This window comes from Kryptolebias marmoratus, linkage group LG11, assembly GCF_001649575.2.
Source record: "Kryptolebias marmoratus isolate JLee-2015 linkage group LG11, ASM164957v2, whole genome shotgun sequence".
Lineage (NCBI taxonomy): Eukaryota > Metazoa > Chordata > Actinopteri > Cyprinodontiformes > Rivulidae > Kryptolebias > Kryptolebias marmoratus.
Window position 1 is genome coordinate 3,026,709 of NC_051440.1, and position 18,459 is coordinate 3,045,167.

General features: G+C 40.9%; 1 protein-coding gene across 1 annotated transcript in view; it reads left to right on the forward strand.

Moving 5' to 3' along the window:
• The first annotated feature begins 249 nt into the window (after positions 1–249).
• kitlga (kit ligand a) overlaps positions 250–18,459 on the forward strand; it is a 39,049-nt gene continuing 20,839 nt past the window's right edge. Inside the window, exon 1 of the mRNA XM_017440019.3 lies at positions 250–562. Coding sequence (XP_017295508.1) covers positions 548–562 — 15 coding nt within the window. The 5' untranslated portion in view covers positions 250–547. The remainder of the gene's footprint in view (positions 563–18,459) is intronic.

Below are 18,459 nucleotides of genomic sequence, written 5' to 3' on the forward strand. Positions count from 1 at the left end.
CGGCCTGTTTTTTTTTTTTCCATTCTTCATTGTATCATAATAAATAAGCAATAGTTTCTGATGTGATACCGAACCTCCCTTTTGGGCTTTTTCTCCGGGGACGGCCAGTCTGGAGAACGTCGCTCAGATGATGATGATGATGATGATGATGATGAGCAGAGAGTTGATGAGTTGCTGGCGGCGGCTCGTCATGAGGGCGGCTCTCTGGGTGCCTGTTTTACGCACCATTATAAAGCTTTAAGTCCCTTCCTCTTCCTGCAGCGCTCAGAGTCTGGAGCTATGCTGCAGACTGCAGACGGGGCTGTCTCACAGCCTCAAGGTTGCACCAATTGAGATTATAAATGTTATTATGTTTTAATTATTTTATTTCATTTCTATTTTTTATTGGTCGCTGTCCGTCTCCTCAGGGCTCTTTTCTCCTCTGCTTGGATACCGCTGATTTAGGCATTAGATATGTGCACACAGGAGGATGAGAACCCCTTTTCTCTCCGTAGAAGTAAAATAAAATAGGCTTTCACACACACTGGATTTACTCCTGCCATTCCATATGAAGAAGTCAAAAGTAAGTAACCACTTTCTGTTTTTTTCTCCGCGTATTTTTATTATATTCTTCATTGCTCTTGCGGGGATAAACAGCTCGGCGGAAGCAGCTACTCCTGCTGCGCTCAAAATCTCCGTTGAAATTTGTTACTTTTTTTCCCCCACAACTCCCAAACCAGGAGAGACTGAGCGCTTTTGCACGCGACTTGCGCGGAGAAGTGAAAGCGCGAGCGGGTCCAAACTTCATCGGCGTGCTTTGAGAGGAAGCAATGCGGTGTCATGAGGAGGAGAGGGGAGTGGGTGGGGGTTATGTGGCACACCTGCTTTCACCGACGTGTCCGAGAACATGTAAATCCCGTGATTTTCAACCTGTCCGAAAACTCGGCGCGAGCCCGCCCTTGTTATTTTCAGCCGTCACGTTTTATTGTCTGGGCTCAGTAGAACTAAACGGAAACACCCTCCGGTTTGTGTGTGGTGAAAACACACCTTTTCACTTCTTAAGCCCATTAAGACCCCCCAAAAAAAGGCGACATGCAAACATGATAATGCGCCATGGTGGGTGAGCGTACAGCCTTGTGCGTACCTGTCAACGGTATAAATTATTAGCCGGACACATAAAAAAGGCTGTATAAACGACACATGAGAGGGCTTTGATCTCGAACTATTTCAGCTCTGCACAGTTCAGGTTTTTAAACAATGTGCCTCCCGCTTCACGACCGACGAAGCCCGTTTTAATCTCTTAATCGGATTAAAAACTAAAAGGACATAAAGCATGTTAATGTGGGTATAACAGACTGTGTGTGTGTGTGTGTGTGTGTGTGTGTGTGTGTGTGTGTGTGTGTGTGTGTGTGTGTGTGTGCACGCAGCAGAAGAATCGAAGTGTCTGAAGTCTCCTCGAAGCTGCATCATTGCCTCTATCAATCATATTTTGTGCAGCAGCAGAGCCTTTCTGCTTCGTAACGAAGTTGCACATTAGTCCTCTGTCTGACTGCTTTACCAAACATTTTTGATTCATGGGCTTGTAAAAGGCCGCAGCTTCCTCGTGCCGTGTGAAAAACTTGTACACTTTTTTTTTTAAATTACTTTTTTATTTATTTACTTTGCCCTTCGTCTGGAATCTGACTTTCAGCATTCCTCCGAGTTAGCCGGATCCCCGTTTGTTCTCGTGCAATCCTTGCAGTACTGGGGTTTCGTAAACTGGCAGTTGTTCCTATGGCGTTTAAAGTCGAGGACAAATCTTTTAGGTAGGCTCCAGCGCAGGAAACGTGTGAAAGACACCAGAGCTGGGGGGAGGGGGGTGAGAGAGCGTGTCCTTCACACCTTTGCAGAACATTTGGTGCCAGTAGGGAGCGCTAGCTTCCTGATGCCAGCCACACATGGCTCTGGGCTGTGAGGAAGGTTTGAAACCCTGGCATCTCGCTTGCAACAAATTGAGATGCAACTTTGTTGCCTTCTTTGTTTACAGTTTAATCCTCCAGCACTTGTTCCAGCTTCTGAGGTAAAAGTAACTCCAATTTGTCCCATTCTTTCTGGCTCCGAGCTGCTTTTCTCATTCAGGTGAGGTGCCGTGAGAGTTTTGGCACAGGAGTGGGGGGAAAAGAAACGACCAAAACAAAACAAAAAGAACCAGAAACACAGGGCAGTAAATCCTCAGCCCCACCGCTCACATAATCCAGGCTCAGTTTACTTTCTCTGTATTGTTGTGACCTCTGGCCTGCTGGGGACCAGCATGCAGCTTTACAAAACCCGCAAGAAAACTGGATCATCTTTATTTTTCCTGAGCTCCAGAAAACATTTGTCGGTTTTTGAAGCTTTGAAGCAGGAGGCGAAGAGCGTGGAGAGAGGGAGGGGAGAGGGAGAGATGCACAGCATCGCATCATTTGATTTATTATGTCACATGTTCCTGGGAAGCATACCGGAGGTAGGCGTCGTAGCACAGAGGGTGTTAATGCGTTCGAATGACACTTTTTCACTGATCATCTCTGAATGATTTAGGTAAATTGGTAATGAGATCATCCCTACAGCAGGAAACAGAATGAAAAACATTAAACAAGAGCCAGCATGCAGGGTGAGGGTGGTGTCTGCTGCACACATCAACCTCGGAAGGTCTTCTGGCGGTGGGGGGAATCGACCACAAATTTATTTTTGTTCATGTTTTGTGTTTTCGGTGTTGTAAATTACCACAACAGTAAGTCACAAACCCTAAAAATCTTTTGAAAATTGTTTTACTTTGTCAGATTTGTTTTAAATGGGTTCCCGTTAACTGAGAGTTAATGGGAACCTGAAGGTTCCTTCAGGGAAAAATCGACCCATTAAAACCCATTATAAATGCATTTTATGTCTCCGGTGGACAGCAGACACACGGAAGTTGTTGGGGGGTGGATGGTCTTCCCAAAACTCTGGACTGGAATTTTTTTGGACTGGTCAAAAATTCTGTTTGAGTGTCCTAAAGGGGGGTGGGTGGGTGTGTGTGNAAAATTGCTGTAAAATAAATATTTTGTCGATTTTTATGAAAAATTGACTTGCGTTGTTTCATAAAACTAATGGTCATAAAGGAGCTAAATGTTTTTTTTTTTAAATAGTCATTTAACTATGATATTTATACTTCAGGCTGAAAAACCTTTAACAGATTGACCAGTTTGTAGTGAACAAAAATGTTAATGAATAGTATTTTTCAGCAGATCTGTAAGGCTGTCCATTTTTTTCAGTTATTGTCAAAAAGTTAAAGGACTTTTTAAGGGTTAAGTGGCTCCCATGACTCAAACTGTCTATGGTTCAGCCTAACTAAACCCCCTCTGTCCCTCGCCTGGCTGATTGTTTCTGTGGAGATGATTTATAATTTTGGAGCCGTAAGAGTGGAGCTGTTAGGTGACCCCGACACACTGGTGGTTACTAATGTGTTCTTGTTGGGAAAAGACCTAAAAGGAGGTTGAGTTGGACAGGAAGAAACACTTGTTAAAGCTACCAATCAGATACTTGCCAGTACTCATGTCGTAGCTGCTCTCTGTTTTTCTGTTTCCCACGTTATTCATTTTGGTTTTGATTGCATCCATGCTTTGGCTTAACTACACGTATCAATACTCTGTTATATATCCATCTTAAGTTGTTTTCGATTGGTTTTTATTAAGCTTGGGAGAAGTTTCCTTGTATCATGTTCTGTGCTTTCCTCTGTGCTTGATCCTTCAATTTATGTTCAAGTTGATGGTTGGGATTGCGATCCCCCTGTTACCCAGCTGTTCCAGCTCCCTGTTCAGGTTGGGGAGGTGGGGTGTGTGTGTGTTGGGAGGGGGAGGGGGGATTAAGTAATTGCAGATGACAGAAAAAGTTCCAAAGGGCAATTTAAGAAACGTCTCCTTTTGCTGGAGCTTTGCTTTCCTCCAAAGGCTTCGGCCTCCTAAAACGTTCCGTGAGTGGAGGTGAGCAAACAGTACGGGGAACAACCGGAACACTTTCATCCGCGCAGACAGCGTAGTCAATCAAGGAATTACAGTTTCTATCAAAAGTAGGGTTTGCAGATCAATGTATGTGTCTATGGTCTTGTTAAAGAGGTCCATCAGAGCACATAAGACTAGTTTATGATGCCAAGAAGCAGTTACCCCCAGGGGAGAGATCCCAGCTGTTCAAATGAGCTTCCTCCATTGGGCGTCTTCAAGATAGGGTGAGGAGGGAGCTTAAAGTAGATCCACTGCTCCTTTGGATTCAAAGGAGTTGGCTAAAGTGGTCCTAGCATCTGATTAGGATGCCTGTTGAACACCTCCCTTTAGAGATGTTTCGAGCATGCCCCGTGGGGAGGAGACCTCAGGGTAAACCCACTGACAAGCCTTTGTCTTTGCACAAGAAGTAGATGAGGTCTCAGAGTAGTAAAGCACGCCAGGAGACAGAAAGTTCACTGTAGGAACTTACATCTATTAACTAATTAACAAACTTTGAGGGCCGACAGCCGGGAATTCCTCTCAAGATTACCGGTCGGATCACTTATTGGGTCCACGGTGCTTGACATTGAGTTTGCACTGTATGTGCAAAAAGCACTTGTGATCATGTGAATACAAACATCAGTGGGGAAATCAGTGGCACATGGTTGCACTTCAGAAGCATAGCCAAGCTTTGAGTGGAGCAGTTTTTTTTTTTGTTGTTTTTTTCTTCAAGTATACCGCAAGAACATATTTTTTCCAGATATAATAAGCAGCAAATAACATGGCATTAAGTTAAATGTCTTCCACCATTACACAAGAAAAAGATGAATAATCAAGTGGAAACTTTTTTTTATTATTATTTTCTCCTCTTTGAAGAACCAACAGTGAATCTCACAATGCCTGTTTGACATTTGGCATGGTGTATTCAGTGTCTGCAGCTTGAAGCCTCGTGTTATTTATATGTTCAAGCAAAACTTTTATTTGGACGGTAAATTTTCTATGTAATGAACCCTCAATGTAAGGAGTTGTGCCATGTTCCTTTCCACATATGTCAAATTATATGACTAATTTTAAAACATCATTAGATTTAACATTGACTAGATACAAGATTTTACTAACATTTATCAAAAGAAAAACAACTTTTTTCTAGATTCTCAAGCAGTATTTGCTTCTTTTCTTGCTTCTTCATGTTTTTTGTTTTGTTTTGTTTTTGTAGTGTTTGCCACAGTAAAATCTTTGTGGCATTTAAGAAAATTGCTATGGGCTTTTCAAGCTATTATCTGATACTTAATTGCCTAAAATAGTGTTTACTTGTAATAAATGAGTGGTAATTGTTACTAGCCTACAGCAAACAGATTCTGAAATTCTGAGCTGAAATGTTGACTCACTTCCCACAGCTGCTTTGGAGGGCCGATTCCATCAATGCAGAGTTTTTCATGTATTGTCCTTTTATGAAAGCAAATTTTAATTCCTCTAATAAGTACAATTTGTAGTAGTTGCAGATGTGTTTTTTTCCCATTTAGTTCAGAGACAGAATTAAGTACGTCTACTGAGTGTTCAAAAAAATATTGTCCTACAATATAACATAAAACCCAACACCGAAAAGTTTTATTCATGTTTCAGCTATAGGCAAGACTCATAAATAGTTAATAAGAACAAGCTATTGATGCACAGGGCTTTATTATCCTAAACTGAACCTTAAGTTGTAAAAATAATGCACTGGCTCTACTTTGAAAGCACCTTTTTTTAAAAATTTCAACACTACAGCTATATATAGTGAGACTTTTATAATTTTACTAACCCATATAGTTAAGTTAAACCAAGTTAAATTTAAATGCAAAGTTTTATTAGTCCTAACTTGTCTAATTACTCCATTGAAGCCATTCTACTGTATTTGTTTTGATAAATTCTAACTAGAAAAGTCAGGCAACTGTTGCATGTTTATTTACATATAGAATGATCTTTTATTGGCTGAAAATGACAGTTTTAGACTTGGAAAAGAAGAAATTACTTTTGCTTGGTTAAAACTTGTATCCTAACCTTTAATTTAATAACTACTAATTTTTAAATTTGTACAACACAAAACACTTTTTGTTGTCAGCAGTCCTTAGCTAGCTAACGGTTAGCATTGTGACTTAGCTTACAGTTGTTTTCAGTTTTATTTTTATGTGAAAATGATTTCCTTGCTCTGTTTCCATTAATAACTTTTTAACAAAACAAGCGTAGGAAAAAAAAGCCCTTTTCAGGCAAAACAAAGGTTTTTTTTGCTGTTCAGACTTGGTTAGGCAAACTCGGTCGAGCTCGTGATTGTGTGATTTTTTTTTTTTTTTACTTAATTCATTTTTTAATCCTGAATAAACCCTAGAATTTATAGCAGTCAGACAAAACCAAACAAGCCTGTTTTAGTTGGTCCTTGATTTGTTGACGCTCAGAGGCTACAAAGTTCGGCCGAGTATCTTCAAAGGGCTGTAGATTTAACCCTCGTCTTACCTCGTGTTGCTGATTAAAAGATTTTAGCTCTCCAAACGTGTTTCGGGAACAATTCCTGAAGTCTGGATTACATGGTAAAATAAAAATCTGTCATTTGACAAAACTAATGCTAATTTCTCCCAAGAGGCCTCATTATATTTACTGTACCTGCTTTAAATGGCATTTTGGGCAGCAAGAGGCTGTTTTGTTTGGTGTATAAATCTAGGTTCTAATTTAAAGTGATTCCTCTGGTCAAATTGTCCCAGACAAAGTGAAACATTATAAATGAGGTTCATTAACAGGTGAGAATACCTGTGGAAAGTGTTTAAGTACAGTTTCTGCAAAGCAGTCATCTAATTTGACTGGCCCACTGGTGACACTGTTGTCTGCCCGTTTTCTGAAGCTCCTGTGAGATTGATAAGTCGTTTTGACTCGTGATTAAAATAAGTCCCAGGTGCCTGAAACCCTGAAAGACCTCTGGATGTTTTTACAAGCACTGACTCATTCTGTGTGAATTCTCTCCAGCGGCGATCAAACCGAGCGTTCGCCTGACTCACAGCAGTCGCTGGGGGCCATTTAGATTGGGTGGCCCCCTTTTTGTTTAGCTAGTTTTCACATCGTCGGTTTGCCTTCAAGGCAGGAGAGGGAAAGAGGGAGCACAACTGAAACAGAAGGTCCAATTTGATTTCACTATATTTCACTGTTACCTCCCACCCCCTCGGGTAGTTTTTGGCTTTTAAATTTCACCTGAAAAATGTCACTGATTTGTGTTGCAGATGGCTCCTCTGCTACGAAGCCAAAACAAACAACCAAGAGCATATGAGACCCTTGGGAGAGTCATGGAAAAGACCCTGAACGAGATTAAAAAGGCTGCAAAAGTGCCCACTTATTGGGTTAAGAAACTCCACCAAATATGACCCACTGAACATCAATCCCAACACCATCGCAAATAATTTAGTTGCATTTTACACGTTTTTTGTTTTTTTTGCAGGGTTAATAACACTGCATAACACGGTTTTCGTTCCTGAAGAGTGTTATTTCCCACTTTCTGTTATTGCAAATCAACAGAAAATGCCCATTATTCCTTTTAAACTTTGCTTTTGTGGCTTTTTCTTCTTTTTTACAACATTTTATCTGTTTTGTATCAATTAAACAACAACTTTGGCAAATTTCCTGAACTTACGGTACTTGAAAATGAAAAGTAACTGGTATTACATCATAAAATCAAAAAAAGCAAATTTGTAAATTCATTGTTCTGACCACAAATCCACAAGTCTTTTTTTTCCTTTTTTGTTTAGTTATAAAGAACTGAGAGGTTCTAGATTTAACCCAGGAACAAGACAATGGGGAAATTTCGTTTCCTCGTGTAATTGCATCTAGGAATCTTTGGCTTGTCTGCTGTGCTAAGCGTGCTTAATAGAAAATGCAAAACATATAGCCGTAACTGCAACCGGTTTTACGTAAAGTTTTTTTTTTTTTTTTTTTTTTGCGTGACAGAATAAGGACAAGTTCTGAGGTGTGAGCTTTACGAGCAGCTTACTTTCCCTCTGTGAAAGTTGGAACGCAGCAGAAAGAGGCATCATCCAGATTAGCTCTGTCTGAAGAAAGGTTTATTTATTTATTTATTTTGTTTGTTGGGTGGCACATTCCTCCCCTTCTTTTCTTTGGACCTGTGTCAGTCACGGTTGGCTTAAAAAAAGAGCTTAATCTGTATTTTCAGCCAACCTCCTCATGCCTGAAGCATGTCACTGATCAGCAGAGCTGGTTTTGCTCCCTGAGTGACTAAAGCACACACCACTATAGATGAATAAGATTGGAATAATGTTAATGACACTGTGATGATGATTATCAGCCAGTCATGCATGTCTCAGGATGAATCACAAGTTTCTAAAGAATTTTTCAGACAGCTTTCTTCTTCCATTTATATATCCTAACTGTCTTTTATAGTGAAACTGGGAACACACTAAAGACAGTAGGCACTTAATTACAGCCTTTGAAAGTGAATCGCTAACGATTTAGCAGGAAGATGACAATAGAATTCAGCCGAGCTGTTGGGTGAGAACTCGTGAAGGTAAAAACTTGGCAGGACATCTGGTTGGAAAGCTGATAACAAGCACAGTTGCACAACTTGGCTTTCTTCCTTGTCGGCCAAGACAAATTTCCCTGCTGCAGTCAGTACATATTAACTCGATCCATCCTATCTCTTGTTTGTTGACACAGTAAGTAACGCAGCTATGTAAAGAGACTTTAAGGGGATTATAAAACATCACATTGCTTTTCCAAGGAAAACAAGGCTGGAGCATGCTGTCATCAAATGCATTTTATCTTCATTTTCCCCACTGAAGCTTGAGATTTTGTGCCGGACCCCAACAGGACAGTGTGACTGCAGACAAAGCATTGGCAGTTCAAGTAAACATGGACTTTTACCGAAGCAGCCATTTGTTTGAATTAAATTATGACTGGGTTCACTTCGGGGCTCCATGTCTGTATCAGTCTAAAACTGTGCACATATACAAATGCATATCTGTCATGTTGCACAGCAAAGTTTTAAACAAAGAGCTCAAACATTCTGTTAATGTTCAAAGTATGTGTTGGGAAAGACTCTAAGCTACTAACACACCAAATCTGAACTTAATAATTGTAAATTGACTGACTTATAGCCATTTTTAGGTTTGCTGAAGTCAATTACTTGTGGTGGCCATCTTGAATAGAGTTGACTCCTACAACTCATCAGTTGTAATTGTATGTCCACTGATGACTTAAAATTAACATTAAAATCTATCTAGTGGGTCATAAGATATTTTTCTAACCGACAAACAAACACAGAGACAGGCATAGCATGATTGCCCAATTTTTGTGGTAATGGCCCTTTTTTGGGGGGAGAAAACAACCCCCTGATGTCTGCATCATTGTCAGGTTAAAATTCTCTATATGTTTGATTATGTATGAAAGGCTTTAAACACCATTTTTAGAGTCACAAGAATTCCCGTTTTCAGATTATTGTCCTCTCCCGTGGAGTTTAGTTTGTTGACACAATAGTTTTCCGTCCATCCATTTTCTTTTACGTGCTTCTCCTTTCCGGGTCACGGGGAGCTGGTGTCATCCTGGACACCCTCACAGGACCCATCACAGGGACACAGAGACAAACAACCATTCACATGCTCACTTATTGACAAATTTAGAATTGACAATGAACCTAACATGCAAGCTTTTAGTCTGTGGAAGAAAACCAGAGTACCCGAAGTAAACCCACATGAGCACATGCATAGTCCACCCAAAAAGGCCCTGGGTTGGGAAGCAATCCTGCAACCTTCTTGCTGCCTCGCTGTGCCACCCCAATAACAACAGTTTTTCCTAACTTAATAGACTTAATAGTTAAATTTGTATATATGTATAAAAAAAATCCCTTCTCACCCTCCGCGGGTGGTCTTGTTTCATCCTCTGAGCTCGGGTCCTCTACCAGAGGCCTGGGAGCTTGAGGGTTCTGCGCAGTATCTTGGCTGTGCCTAGAATTGCACATTTCTGGACTGAGATGTCTGATGTTGTTCCTGGGATCTGTTGTAGCCACTGCTCCAGTTTGGGGGTGACTGCCCCGAGGGCCCCGATGACCACAGGCACCACTGTGGTCTTTACCTTCCAGGTCTTTTCCAATTCCTCTCTGAGGCCCTGGTATTTCTCCAGTTTCTCGTGCTCCTTTTTCCTGATGTTGCAATCACTCGGTATTGCTACATCCACCACAACTGCTTTCCTCTGTTGTTTATCCACCACCACAATGTACGGTTGGTTCGCCATTACCATTTTGTCTGTCTGGATCTGGAAGTCCCACAGGATCTTAGCTCGGTCATTCTCTACTACCTTTGGGGGTGTTCCCCACTTTGATCTCGGGGCTTCCAGTCCATATTCTGCACAGATGTTTCTGTACACTATGCCAGCCACTTGGTTATGTCGTTCCATGTATGCTTCCCCTGCCAGCATCTTGCACCCTGCTGTTATGTGCTGGACTGTCTCAGGGGCCTCCTTGCACAACCTACACCTTGGGTCTTGTCTTTTATATATATATATATATATATATATATATGTGTGTGTGTGTGTGTGTGTGTGTGTGTGTGTGTGTGTGTATAAAATTAGCTCTAGATTGTATTTAATTTTAAAAGCAACCAATCTTCAATGGCAGCATTTTCTTAAAGTAATAATTTGGTGATTTTTTTCTTCAAAGTTGTACAATTCAGTCCTGTTCCAGAAAACAGTTTTTTTTTTTTTTTACATCTACATGTAACTTTCTCTTCTGATTTCTTACATGTCTATAGGGAACATTTACATGTAGGGGTTGCTTTGGTTGTGATTTGCTTCATGTCTTGTGGATGCTGAATAAACTCTATTTCTTAATCAGAGCTGTTTTGGAAACTAAACCATCTTTCTGGCACTTGTTTAGTCTCTGGCTTTTGCATTAAAATTGCAAGAGTGAATGGTAAACCCCGCCACCAATCCCCCGGGTGAGAGTTTGTGTGGTTGAAACGCATCTTAAACACCTCCACATTGCTGTTTCCTGTTTCTCTTGTTTCCTTAGCAGCAATATAGTTTTTGTTTTTTTTCCCATTAAAACCTCTAATCCTCCTCTCCAGATTACTCATATGTGGACAAGACTGAGTTGAAAGGACATGTTTTGGTACATGCTGATCTTTGGATTAATTTGTGAAGCGAAGCAGGGACTCAGGCTCATGTTGGGATCTCTTCTCATGAGACACAACAGAAGTTTATTTTGTTTTGTTTTTTTCTTCTTACAGAGTTACAGACACAGCAGAGCCAAGTGCATTCAAGCTGGATGAAACAAGCCGTGTCATCAACATTCTAACATTAGGAAGAGTTAAATGTGACATCTTGCATTGTTGTTGTTGTGGTGGGTTGATTGATCTCAGGCCACATGGACTTTGCCTTGTCTAAGCTCTTGGTAATATATTTCACAGCTTTACACTAGTCTGTGGGGGTGGGGGGTCAAAAATGCCAGTGAAGGCCAAGTTACTACACTCCAACACCATCTCTGAAATAAAAGTTGTTGTCATGCATGAACTCATTCTGCTGAATCAGGTTTGGCTAGATAATCACTTTTTTACATTAGCTGGGTATTAACCAGACTTACTGTGTTTGTGTTACTGTAAAAACTATGTTTTCAGTGCCACAAGTTTTAAAGCACTGTCAGTGCAACCACGGCCATCTTTGCCACATAGGACCAGATCCCAGTTCATTCTGGGGTCTAGTAAAACTATTTACTTAACAATCATACATCCGACCTCCATAAACAATGCAAAAAATGAGCCAGAACATAATTGGTCTGCTTATGGGCTCCGTATTACGTGTGATAGAGAATGATAAATCATGACAAAACTTCCATTGCGAGGTTGTGGTGCTTTACCATCATGGTGGCAGTGTATCTGGGTCCTGGGTTGGGGTTGGGGTGGTGGCAGCATATCCATGACATGGGGCTCGTGCGCACCAACATGACTTTATTGTCAAGTATTAGAAGCAGGGGCAGATCACACCGATCTTATCCCTGAGCTACCGCCACGAACATCACAAGGTCGTGGAAACAACTTAACGTAGACAAGATACCCGTGACATTAGCCTTGTGCTAGCGTGGTGTGATCTTCTAGTAGTCTAAGAGAATTGTGCCAGGGTGGGCGTATAGTGAGCAGGACAGCGTCTTTGGGATGCAGATAACAGCAGGAAAAACCTATTTGGTGTGTCCTGAAGGTATAGTTGCATCAGTTTGTCTTCACACTGAAGGTTTTCTAAATATAGCACAATCCAGTCATGTTCTAATAGGTTGCAGAGGTCATAACTGTGTTGTCATCTTGTGGGGAGGACATCATAGATAACATGCAGTTGTGATAATATAGTTGAATATATCCATGGAGATTGACAAGCTAACAGCTAGTTTGAGCGAGGATAAATCCAAAGTGGATTGCTGCTGTCTTAAATCAGCTCTAACCTCAATAAAATTAAGTTTCAAGTGAACACTATCTCAGAGACCTTTACACTGCCGTCAGTTTCTTAATACATTATTTACGTTGAATTTCATGCTTATACACAGGCGCAGATAGCGCCAGCAGCAGCTAGTTGTTGCACTCACGGTGTAGCTTGCATCAATCCCAGCAAGAATTTCAGCATATTGCTGTCAAATTACCCATGTAATCCTAAACTGCTGGCAATGTAAAGGTTAAAAAAATTAGTCCAAATGTTGAAGATTTGAAGGAATTGAAGAAATCCAAATGAAAACAAATGCTTTGGTCTGATTAGCCATCATTAGCTTGTCAGTGTTCTCCAAGCTCCAACTCCACTTTTTTTTTCTTTAGATTTCACTGCAGTTCTTGTAAACGCTATAATTTGAACCTTTACAACACCACAAGATTTGAAAGTACTCAGTTTAGTAGAGATCTAATGAAACGCCTGTCAGAAGTTACCTGTGCTACACTGGTAGTGCTACAGCTAGCTGCCGCCATAGCTATTTATGCTTGGAAATAACCAAACATTTCAATGTTATTAACTGTGTATTGAGAAGCTGATGGTGGTTTAAGGGTCTATGGAATAGCATTTTCAAGTTTTGAGGTTTGAGCTGTTGTAAGATGGCAGCAATCCACTTTTGTCGTGGTTGCATTCGGAGTAGCTCATTGTCAAACCATATTTCTTCAAACTGATGTCACGCAAAGAGCTATTTTCAACAAATAATTGTTTATATATTGTTCATAACTTTTACACAAACTACCACACAAAATGGCCAAATTATTCTTTTAACTGGCGTTTCTTTACCACATGGAGAGATAAAGAGAAAAAAAAACCCCACCACAAATCCAATCAGAGGTGCACCAAGTCTTAGTTAGGATCAGCTCTGTAACATCTGGACAAGAACAGAAGCCTGGCGTTTTCCCTGCACGGCCTTCATCGCGTTCACCGTTTAATCCTTATTATAAAACATGAAAACTGAGGTCTGATGGGCAAAATTCAAAACAGTCATGCAGGCAGAAGATTAAGATAAAATATCCCTTGCTCTGACAAAGCAGGCCGCTATAGTGAGCTAATGTCGTGCAAGGTCCTGGGTTTCGCTTTTATGAGATTATGCGGAGGAGAGGGCCATGAGACTGGCAGTCTGGAGAGCCTGTTCAGCTAATGACACCTCAGCTTCAAAGAAGTGCTGGAAAACAAGACAAAGGGCAATGGTCCTCCGCATCAGAGACAAGCACACCCCAGGAACTAAACTGTCCCTGACAGTGTTGGACACGTGTAGGGCTATGTCTGTACGAACCTGACATTAGCCGCTCTAGAAATAAAAGTGGTTGATTTAGTTATAGTTTTCATCAGGCTGATTTTGTTTTTTTATCTTGTTACATCCCGAGGGCTGTCATTAACACTGTAAACAGTTTGATTCTCTCTGAGGGGGCAGCTGGGTGTTTAATCTCACAAGGTCAGCGAGGGAGCGCTGGGGAAAGATTAGTGAGCTGAAGTCGCAGCGCTTTTCTCACTGAGGCCTTGCTGTTTGTTGATGTATTTGGCACAAGTTGTGTTTGGAGGCCGGGTACCTCTCTCTCTTCTTTTTTTTTTTTAACATTCAGAAACAAATTATGTTTGCTTTACATGATTATAATATAACCGAGATGACTTGTGATCTAATTCCTTGCTGAAACAAGCTCACAATAAGAACTAGTACTACTCTAAGTGCAGGTTTTACGAAAAGGACACTTGACGTTTTGAAAATTTAAAGCAGTAAATGACTAAACTAGTTACTGGACTCATAAATTGACTTAGTCATTTAAGTTGCATTGTGGTGATAGGCTGTAAAGCACAGCTTTAAAGTAAATATTTTCAACTGTTCATTTACTGTTAGTATGCAGCCATCAGACGTCCAAATAATCCCACAGTTTTATTGTTTGATTGTTTTATTGCAGATTTTTGTGGCCACAAGCCACCACACTCAGACAGTTTTATCGATTTTTAATGTTCTTACGCTGCTCGTCAAAGGAGTGTATATTGTTTTAAAATGTTGTGCTTTTCACAGAGTATTAACTAAGTACACCGTGGTTCTTTCAGCACCACCTTGTCTAGTTTTACTGGCCAGCAGCCCATGATAAGCATGGTTGTTCTTCAATGAGCTGTATCTTATCCAGTGGATATTGGCTTTAATTACTGGCTTTGTGGAGCCGTAACAAGTTTAGCTCAAAACAGCTATTCCTTGTGTTTTAAATAATTCATGGAGGACGCACATTTGCACATTTAGGGACATTTATGTTTAAAAATTTGTTTGAGAATGCATCTTTGCAGTCTTTACAAGTTCAAAGGTTCGGTGACATCAGCAAAAGATATATTTGGACAAACCAGTGAAGCTGTTCCAATCAAAGGCCGTTGCCACGTCCACTCAAATTCTCCCTATTTTCTATACATTAAACCATCACTGAATCAAAATATTGCCATAGCCTGAAGCTCATTTGGTTGCCAGTTTGTGGGATTGAAAAAAGTTGAACAAAGTTTGCATTCCTTAGAATAATGTTAGTTTACAGCAACTTAGCCAACGTTTCATGTGAACCAAACTTGAGCTCTAGATCCATGGTTACATTCTATACAGCCCGTGCAGAGAATCCAGTGATTCTTGTTTCCTCCTCGGGCTGCAGGCCAAGCTTCTCTAGTTTAATGGGATGTTTCCCCTTCAGATCAGTAAAAAAAAAGAAGGAAACCTGCTATTCAGTTGTTTCAAAAAAACAACCTTGAACGGAAGTCCACCAGGTATGGCACTACCACAAATGAATGGTTCAGTGTAGTGCTGAGAAAACAAAGAAGCTTCACTTTCTACAGGAAGTATAAGTAGTAGGAAGGTTTCCTGCATGGTCTCAGGTTCTTCTCCACCCACACTGGCGCTCCCTTATATTATCTGGTTTACTTGTCTCTTGGTTTCTGTCCAATAATCGTCACCCTGCGGCCTGAATCAGACTCTAGTCTAAGTCTGGCTACCCAATGAATGTGCCCCCACTGTTTCACTCCATCATGTGAGGGTGAAGGCTGGGCCCAAAGTCCTGCTTTTGAAGGCTTTGATGAGCTTCGTGTGAGGAGAATAAATTCAGTTTTGTTTTTGTTTTTTCTGGTTGAGCAACTGAAGTTGGCTGGAATCTCAGAACTCTTGTCTCTAGTGCGGTGCGATTGTGTTGTCCTAGCTTTTCCTCAAAAACAATATCTACACAACTAACCATGTGTACTAACACTACTGAATGCATATGGCTTTATATGGCCATTAGCTGCCCATCATGGAGAAATAAACAGCTTTGACATCATCACTATATGACCTAAATATCTCAATATCCATGTGTTTGTTTGTTTTTTAGATTAATTCATTTTTATAGACGGTAAGATGTTTTGCTCTTACATATAAGTTTAAAAAAAAAGAATACATTTAAAAAGGACCAAGCGTTTGAAGAGACTTATAATGGAGGATTGTAGCGGTAAGCAGAAGTGCCCTGCTGTAAGGACCCATACACTGCAACAAGCTGAAGAATAGATGGATGCTTCCCTTAAGTTTGCAATGAAAAAAAGTCAGCTTTTTTTTTTTTTCTTCTGGCCGAGCAGCTGAAGGACTGTTGGAAAGTTGGAAGTGTTACAGAGAGGGAGGTGTGTTTGAAATCTCTGGAAACCATGAAGCCATGAATTCAGGAGGGTGTTGTGTTTGCAGCTGGGCAAAGCTTTTCTCGCCCCTGTTTTGTAAATCCAGTTCACAATGGTACGCATGCCAGTTTTCTAAAATGGGAAGAGTCAGGCGGCAAGAGTTGGCAAAGTTCCCTTTTTTCCTTCACGGAAACAAACAATTGCTTTGAAACTCTAGCAAACTGCGTACAAGCACCACTTGCAAATAGAATATGAGTTGCAGTTTCAGCAGGTAAACCTGGGTGTTAAAACTATTCAAACAGCATTGTTGAGCCTTTTCCTTTAACTTTGCTCCCTCTGGAGTTTGCTCTTTGATTTCATTGAATCTTGAACTTTAAATCAGTAGTGACCAACTGAGGCCATGGTTCTCAACCAGAAAAAGGTGAAATGCTCTTTCTGAGTTGATTGTGAGTCTTTACCTAAAGCAAAGGAGATCCAGTGTTGTCAAGCACCTCTATAAGGGTGGCTGGGCTCAACCTTAAAGATAAGCTGGGAGACTAGGAGCTAAGTGTGGAGACGCTGCTCCTCCACATCCAAGGGAACCAGCTGAGGTGGTTCAGGGATCTCCTGAGGATATTTTCAGGATGTAGAGAGGGATGTCTGGTCTGTTTCCAGACACATTCCTTTGGGGAGAAGATCCAGGGGCAGACCCTGAGCTTGCTGGAGGGATTATATGTCCTGTTTGATCTAGGAACACCCCCAGAAGGAGCTGCAGAGTGTCACTTAAGAGAGGCTTCCCTCTGAGGTTTCCCTCCTCCACCTGTTGCCTCGGTGACATGACTACAGATACAGGGAAGAAAATGGTTGGATGGGTGTTCAGTAGATGACATCATGATGGGAGCCCAAGAACATCCTATGTTCCAGAGCAGAGGGATCTCATAGGAAAACTAACATCATCAGTCTTGAACCAGTTTTATTAAGCATTAAACTGTTGGTGGTATTGTCTGCTTTATAAAACTCAGTCGAGCATAAACCAAGAACATGAACAGTTCTAAAGGGCTGCAATGAATGTCAATCCAAACTGTTAAAACCAGCGAAGTCTCTCAGCAACTCCTTGACAATAATGAATTTTTTGCATCCCAGAGGGGAAACCAAAAAAACTCTGTATTCTGGAGCTACTTCAGATCTGGGAATTTAGATTTTGTTGTAACATTTATCCATTACCAGTCATGCAATCAGATTTTCCAACATCTACTTGATTTAGTAGATGTTGCCTCATGTCTTATTTAAGACATGAAACATTGTAGAAAAACACTGGTTTACACGTTTTTTTTTTCTCCACATTCCTTCCTTTAACTTGAGACCTTCAATAATGTCACGTGGTTTTAAAAGAGGTGGGCTTTTGAAGAGCACAAACTTGCGTCACACAGGCGTATTCAAGCTGGGCCGCTGTCTCGTTTAATCAGATGCCCTCATCCCCAGGGACTATCCGCCCTCCAAAACTTATAAAAATATGTTTCCAACAGCGACTTCATAACTTGCCGGCACCAGGAGGTCTGGTGAGAATTGAACCTCTTGGCTTGGAGTGAGAACCCGCAGGAAGCCTGGGAAAACCTGGGGAACAGCGGCTGATATTGCTGTCATCACTCATCAGTTGTGTCAGATCCTGCTGGGTGCCCTGCTGTTTTCATTTGACTTTATTTGCTCACAAAAAAGAAGGAAGAAAAAGCCACAGGGATGACCGTTTGTTTCAGAGGTGTAAAAACGCAGATTCTCTACTAACAAGTCACATCTGCTCGGCTTTCACGAGTGCAGATGTGCAGCGCATTTCGGCTTTATGGCCTTTATCAGAACCACCGATGTTGGGTTGATGGTTCGACGTCTTTTCAACTTCTGCTGGGGGAAAACAACTCATGCATTACTCATCAGATGACATTACAACAAAGGTGCAATTTTTACGGCAAGCACACACTTTTAGTGTATCTAACTTGGGAGGGGCCATATTTCCAACTAAAACTTGTCTTTCTGGTTCCGGCAGTGTTTCAGGCTGACAGGAGCCTTTCCGTGCTGCACTTAGTCGAAGTGAAATTGGCATTTATTTTGGAAACAGATATGTTTACTTAACTAAATGGCGTGATTTTACTTTCTAATCCAGCCATTCAGAACAAGCATCACTCATTTGCAGTCTGAAGGTTGTTTGACATTCAAGGATCATCGGCTATCATCTTGAAATGATCCTTTAAGACACACTATTAACTGAAAAACAATCAAACTCTCTTGAAGATGTAGTTCAAGTGTTTCTGAATGGGGTATTATGTTGCAGTATGTATAGAAAACTATAGTCTTTTGAAATAGACAGACCTTTTCCTCTACAGGCTGAAGCAAAAGTTTTGATATGTTCCTTTAAGGTACAAATCGA